Source organism: Quercus robur, chromosome 7, assembly GCF_932294415.1.
Source record: "Quercus robur chromosome 7, dhQueRobu3.1, whole genome shotgun sequence".
Lineage (NCBI taxonomy): Eukaryota > Viridiplantae > Streptophyta > Magnoliopsida > Fagales > Fagaceae > Quercus > Quercus robur.
This window is the reverse complement of record NC_065540.1, coordinates 5,043,612-5,050,831: the sequence shown is the minus strand read 5'-3', so window position 1 is coordinate 5,050,831 and position 7,220 is coordinate 5,043,612. Positions and strand designations below refer to the sequence as shown.

Below are 7,220 nucleotides of genomic sequence, written 5' to 3'. Positions count from 1 at the left end.
CACAATTTTTCTTTTTTGGAAAAAAGAAAAAAAGCCTTGTGTTACACAATCTATTAAAAAAAGGAGTAGGTTAAGTCCAGTGTCACCAATAACACTGGATCGTTGCAATTGTGACATGTATTCATTTTTAGACGTGTGTCACTATATCTACGGTTCAATGCATTGGATGCACCGATGTAATCCGCTCCTACTAAAAAAAAAAAAAAAAAAAGTAACATTCCTAGTCTATCTAATTTCTTATTCTTCTTTTAAAAAAATAAAAAAAATCACAGTCATCCCAACTCATTATGGAAAAGGAGAAAAAGAGAATACAAATACAAGTAATATTCGAGAACTGAAAAAGAAGTAAACAAAACCTTTTCTTTCCTAACAAGAAACGGAGCTGTACTCGCTGTCTATCTATAAATATCCCACCACCCACATTCAGATCCCTCACATACCTCTTTTAACTCTTTACAATTCTGGGTCTTCTTTTTCTTCTTCAACAATCTCATTCTTTTGTCTTTCTGATTCTAAATAATCATGGCGAGCCAACCCGAATCATCGGACTCGTAAGCCCTCCAATGCCCAATTCCCAGATCTCCATTATTCTTATTAGTCTTTGATTTGTGTTCAAAATTCAATCTTTTTTGGTGGGTATTAATCTGATTGTGGTTTTTTTTGATGTTGTTGTTGTTGAATTTCAGTAAGGGAACGAAGAGGGACTTTAGCACAGCGATTCTTGAGCGCAAGAAGGCCCCGAATCGGCTTGTTGTGGATGAGGCAATCAACGATGACAACTCTGTCGTTGCGCTTCATCCCGATACCATGGAGAAGCTCCAACTCTTCCGGGGAGACACGATCTTGATCAAGGTGAGCTTTTTAGGATCTTGTTGAGTTGTTTCGATTATTACTTTTAAGGGTTTTTGCTTGTGTTGTGTGTATTGTTGTTGTTGTTGTTGTCATTGATGATGATGATGATGATGATTATGTTGTATGGCTGTGTTGGGTTTATGGGTAATAAGGGTTTTGGTTGGTGAATTAGTGTTGTGCTTTTATCTGGGTTTTGGGTTTTTTAGGATCTGTGAAATTGGTTTTTTTTTTTTTTTTGGGTTCACAAAGTTGGGTTTTTTGAAGCAGTTGTTGGGTTTAGTTTGTTATTGTAGCGGTTGTTATACATTGTGGAATTGGTTTATTAAATTGGGTTCCTTATAGACTTGTTTAAGCTAAAGGTAATGTAAATAGAGATTATCGGTTTTATGTTTAGAAAGGGAATTGACTGTATAGGAGGCAAATTATGCTAATGTTGTTTAAAAGTTGGCATGTATTTGTATTGAAATTTTGATTTCTTTCTCAAACTCGTGCATACATGCTTGTTTTTACTTCTTAGTGGTACTCTTAGCGAGAAGTGTGTTCTGTTTTGATGAATTCCTTCCTGCAAAGTGGTGTAACAATAATGAAATCTCAATCTATGAGCTTGGGATAATTAAGGGAGACTCTTATTAATCTGATTTATGTATATTTCTTTGTTGCTTTTGGTGTTTAGGGGAAGAAAAGGAAAGATACTATCTGCATTGCCCTTGCTGATGACACTTGTGATGAGCCAAAGATAAGGATGAACAAGGTTATAAGAAGCAACCTCAGGGTGAGGCTTGGAGATGTTGTTTCTGTGCACCAGTGTGCAGATGTCAAATATGGAAAGCGTGTCCATATTCTTCCTGTGGATGATACTATTGAAGGGGTCACTGGCAATCTCTTTGATGCGTACTTGAAACGTGAGTGTCTATTTGGAACCTCTTCTTATTTCCCCTCACTTAAAAACTGAAGTAACTTTTTTTGTGTATGGTCGCCTTTGTTTGTGGGGGGGTTGGGACCACAAATGTATTGCATGCGATTTAAAAGAGATACTGTTACAGAAGTTAGATAGTTTTAATGCATAAATAGTTAAACTATGTCTAAGCTGGAGAAGCTAATTGTAATTTGCCAGCCATTGCAACACAATTAGAGTTTTGTTCTTAAGAGCTGAATTAACAACCAAAATATTTGGTTCAGGATGTGCAGAAATTGTAGTGACCTAGTGACTTATTATAGTCTAGCCATAAATAACAATAGATTGAGTTAGATGCTGAGATAATCTACGGACACTGTTTTATAGAAATTAGTGCCTAATTTTGGTGCAACATAATTTGATGATCTATTTATGATGGATTAATGATGCTGCTTTTCTATACTGACATAAGTTTCTTTTTTACAAAATTTAGAGTTATTATGGGGCAATATGGGAATGGTTTTATTTATTTATTTCGAAATTGAATTCATCTAGTTATTTTGTTGTCCCATCTGTCTCTCTGTCTCTCTCTCTTTCTAACCTGTCTGTTTTGTTCTGTTATTGGTTGATGTTGGTACAATGCCAACACATTGATTGGTTGCTGAATTATTTTTTGGGGTATGTGTTGTTAATCATTTTCTAAACTTATTGGCAGCTTATTTCCTGGAGGCATACCGCCCAGTGAGGAAGGGTGATTTTTTCCTTGTGAGAGGGGGGATGAGAAGTGTAGAGTTTAAGGTTATTGAGACTGACCCTCCAGAGTACTGTGTGGTTGCTCCAGACACTGAGATCTTCTGTGAGGGAGAACCTGTGAGAAGGGAGGACGAGGATAGATTAGATGAAGTTGGTTATGATGATGTTGGTGGTGTTAGAAAGCAGATGGCTCAGATTCGTGAATTAGTGGAGCTGCCCCTGAGGCATCCACAGCTATTTAAATCGATTGGTGTGAAGCCACCAAAAGGAATTCTATTGTATGGACCCCCTGGATCTGGGAAAACTCTAATTGCCCGGGCTGTTGCCAATGAAACTGGTGCCTTCTTTTTCTGTATCAATGGACCCGAAATCATGTCAAAATTGGCCGGGGAAAGTGAGAGCAACCTCAGGAAAGCATTTGAGGAAGCAGAGAAGAATGCACCATCCATCATCTTTATTGATGAGATCGATTCAATTGCTCCCAAGCGAGAGAAGACACATGGAGAAGTTGAGAGGAGAATTGTTTCCCAGCTCTTGACACTTATGGATGGACTGAAATCTCGTGCTCATGTTATTGTCATGGGGGCTACAAATCGTCCCAACAGCATTGACCCTGCCTTGAGAAGGTTTGGAAGATTTGACAGGGAAATAGATATTGGAGTTCCAGATGAAATTGGGCGTCTTGAAGTTCTCCGTATTCACACAAAGAATATGAAGCTTTCTGAAGATGTAATGTTGAATCCTATTCCTGTTTCTCCAAGTTTATGCATCTTTTTCTTTTTACTTTATCTGTAGAGGAATTGTTGAATCTAATAAGAATATTCTGGTTTTGAATGGAATAGGTTGACCTAGAAAGAATTGCTAAGGACACACATGGTTATGTTGGTGCTGATCTAGCAGCTCTGTGTACTGAGGCCGCTCTTCAATGCATCAGAGAGAAGATGGATGTGATCGATTTGGAAGATGAGACAATAGATGCGGAGATACTAAATTCAATGGCAGTTTCAAATGAGCACTTCCAGACTGCTCTTGGAACAAGCAACCCATCTGCTCTCCGTGAAACTGTAAGTATTTAGCAATATATTTAAATGACTCAGAGTTTCATTGTTGATTAACTTCTTTGCTAACTGGGATCCCTTATTCTGAATTTTCTGCTGAGCCAGGTTGTTGAAGTGCCCAATTGCAGTTGGGAAGATATTGGAGGTCTTGAGAATGTTAAGAGGGAACTTCAAGAGGTAATCAAAGTTTACTATGTTTGTTATGTGTACACATTCTTTCATTCTTTTGCAACTTACAATCTTGATTTCTGTATTATATTGTCATGCAGACTGTTCAATACCCGGTGGAGCATCCTGAGAAATTTGAGAAGTTTGGAATGTCACCATCAAAGGGTGTTCTTTTCTATGGCCCTCCTGGATGTGGGAAAACCCTCCTGGCCAAAGCTATTGCTAATGAATGTCAGGCAAACTTTATCAGTGTCAAGGGTCCTGAGTTGCTTACGATGTGGTTTGGAGAGAGTGAAGCCAATGTAAGGGAAATATTCGACAAGGCACGCCAGTCTGCTCCTTGTGTCCTATTCTTTGATGAACTTGACTCAATTGCTACTCAGGTAAGATTGATTTTTTATATGATTAACTATTTTATGATCATAATGATTAATTTGAGTTTTGGCAATCACTGGCAGGAGAATTGTTGCATTTTTGTTTAACTTGTTGCCCATCTTGAACTATCATTTGCTGTATTGTGCAGAGAGGTAGCAGTGTAGGAGATGCTGGAGGTGCTGCTGATAGGGTTTTGAACCAACTCTTGACTGAAATGGATGGCATGTCTGCAAAGAAAACTGTTTTCATCATTGGGGCCACCAACAGACCAGATATCATAGACCCTGCACTTCTGCGTCCAGGTCGTCTTGATCAATTGATCTACATCCCTCTCCCTGACGAGGACTCCCGCCATCAGATATTTAAGGCATGCTTGAGGAAATCTCCCATCTCCAAAGACGTTGATCTCAGAGCCCTTGCCAAGTATACTCAAGGCTTTAGCGGTGCTGACATTACTGAGATATGCCAGCGTGCATGCAAATATGCCATAAGAGAGAACATTGAGAAAGTATGATTTTACCCTTTTTACTGCTTTCTAATCACATGCTTCAAAACCCAATTTTATAAATACTCGTGTTTCCTATAAATTCAATCTAAAGGTGCTAAGTACTTTTTATTTTTGGTACATTCTGCAGGATATTGAGAGGGAAAGAAGGAGAAGGGATAATCCTGAGGCAATGGAGGAGGATGTTGAGGATGAAGTAGCAGAGATCAAGGCAGCCCATTTTGAGGAGTCAATGAAGTATGCTCGGAGGAGTGTTAGCGATGCTGACATCCGCAAATACCAGGCATTTGCTCAAACATTGCAGCAGTCAAGAGGGTTTGGATCCGAATTTAGGTTTGCTGATAATACTTCTTCTGGAGCCACTGCATCTGACCCTTTCGCTACGGCTGCTGCCGGGGCTGATGAAGATGACCTATACAATTAGGTTCTTAAAATGGGTGTTTGTCTTATTTATGTTAGACATTCCTTTCTTACATATGTCATTGTAATGATATGTTTAAGGCTCTTATTGAATTGCCCTTGTGTCCAAGGAGGCCTTGGGTTTTGCCAGCGGATGATCCCCTGGCTACACTGAAGTTTAAAGAACAGTTTTTATTTTGATAGTTATAATGGATAATTTTAAACTCTACAAGTTTTAAGTTGAAATTATTGTTTGCTTTAATATCTTGTTTACTTGTGGTGAGGCTTTTGTTATCCACTTGTGAGTAATGTTAGGAACATAAATTTTTTCATAATGCTTATCAAAAGCCTTGAAGCTCAATTGACACTACTCTGCACATTTAACCAAGCAAACTTAATTAACATTACTTGGGAGATGATCAAGTTTCAAATCTGCCCTTTGAGTTATTGAATTATATATAATAAAAAAAAATCATAATTGTCGACAAGCATTTTCATGAGTTCACTATTGCAAAATTATCATTATTATTAACAACAATTAAAGTATATCATTTAAGTAATTATAATTTTTTTTTTTTTTTTGTAATTGCAAAATTATTATCATTATTATTAACAACAATTAAAATATGTCATTTAAGTAATTATTATTATTTTATTTTTGGTTTTTACAATTATTGATCCATTTAAGAATTATTTTTTTGTTAATTTTATTGAGCTAATAGGAACTCACTTGATAAATCTCGCTGGTTTCCCTTTTAAACTAGTCTTTTATGATATTAAGTAAAATCACATATTTACTATAGTCAAAATATAAAATCATCGCTTAGTCATCTGACATAACAATCAGATTTATTTTATTTTATTTTAAAGGAACAATAAGAACTATAAATCTATAATTCTTTTAAAATTTGTTAGTGGAAGAGGAAAGTAATGAAGTATATTAAGTAGTTAGTATTTAGTAATTAAAGAGTACTCTTATAATGTGCTGCGATAGAGTATGAAACAAGTCCGGAACTCGAACTAAATGGAACTCTAAAAAGTCTTGTAGTTCAATTGATACTTCATGTTTTTAAATTATCATTCTACCAACTATCAATTAAAAAAAGAAAAAGAAGAAAAGAAACCCTCTTAATCCATAGTCAACAGGGTTTTCCAATCCAAATTGGCTTCTTAGGACAATCTCAATGAAATTAAACATAATCTAGAATCCTAGCTTCCTTCATCCCTAAATTGGTTCAAGATCAAAATTGATACTATCATTAAAAGTGACAACTACTCAATTGCTGCTTGTGCAGGGATTCAAAAGGGAAAATTAAGCTATAACAACCGACGAGAGTACTGTTAATCTAACCATTTCTTTGAAGCTTAACTGTATTAGCAAATATCCTTGGCCTCCGAATTGAAGATTATCTCCTTGAAGGTGACAATAAAACCATTATTGAAGCCAAATAAACCAGATTGTTCCTCCATTTGTTTTGTACTTCAATTCTTTTGGAAATTCATAGGGGCTTTTTTGTGTGTGGATAATTTAATAGTTATGTTAGGGTCAAATGTTGTAATGTGTTGGTAAATGTAATTAAAACATATCTAAGTGTAATTGAGCTTGTAAGTCTTTAGTGTCTAGAGATGTATTTAAAGATCTTGATAGAATACATAAAAGATTGTCCATGAATCTACTAAAGAACTGTTGAATTTGTAGGCTTGATTGGTTGCTTGACCGATCGAGTTTCATTTAAGCTTGATACCTATCTCGACACTACTCAATCAATTAAGACACATGATTCTAGTTTTTTAGATTCAAGCCCATGATGTCCAAAGCTTTGGGATTTGTGCTCTAAGTAAGTCAGAACATAAATGAGGGTTTCATAAGTAATCATATAAATAGAGAAGGTTTAACCAAAAAAATATATATATAAATAGAGAAGGGAAGAGTTTGTTGTGGTGTTAGTCATGAATAAGGTATTTGTGTGTTGAACAAATCCACAATAGAAGAGTTCAACCAGAGTTGAAATTGAATGTGGTCACGTTAGTAAGCCTTATTGTAGGTAGCAATACTAGGAGATTAATATTATGTATTGTGTAATTCCATTCTATTTAGTGGATTCTTCCGTTATAAACCCTTAGAGGGTTTCCGTTCGCAACCATATTGTGTGTCCCCTTTACCTTTTTATACTTTTATTCTCAATATTGGTTATAAATTTGTTACTAATCAAAT

The 7,220-nt window shown here is 36.0% G+C and overlaps 1 protein-coding gene across 1 annotated transcript; it reads left to right on the top strand.

Annotated features, from left to right (window-relative positions):
* Positions 1-348: 348 nt before the first annotated feature.
* LOC126691871 (cell division cycle protein 48 homolog) lies at positions 349-5,267 on the top strand. Its single transcript, XM_050387137.1, has 9 exons — positions 349-551; positions 687-852; positions 1,526-1,754; positions 2,463-3,229; positions 3,343-3,564; positions 3,664-3,735; positions 3,828-4,109; positions 4,250-4,609; positions 4,737-5,267. The coding sequence occupies exons 1-9, from the start codon at positions 523-525 to the stop codon at positions 5,028-5,030; spliced, it is 2,421 nt and encodes an 806-aa protein (XP_050243094.1). The 5' UTR covers positions 349-522; the 3' UTR covers positions 5,031-5,267.
* Positions 5,268-7,220: the final 1,953 nt, after the last annotated feature.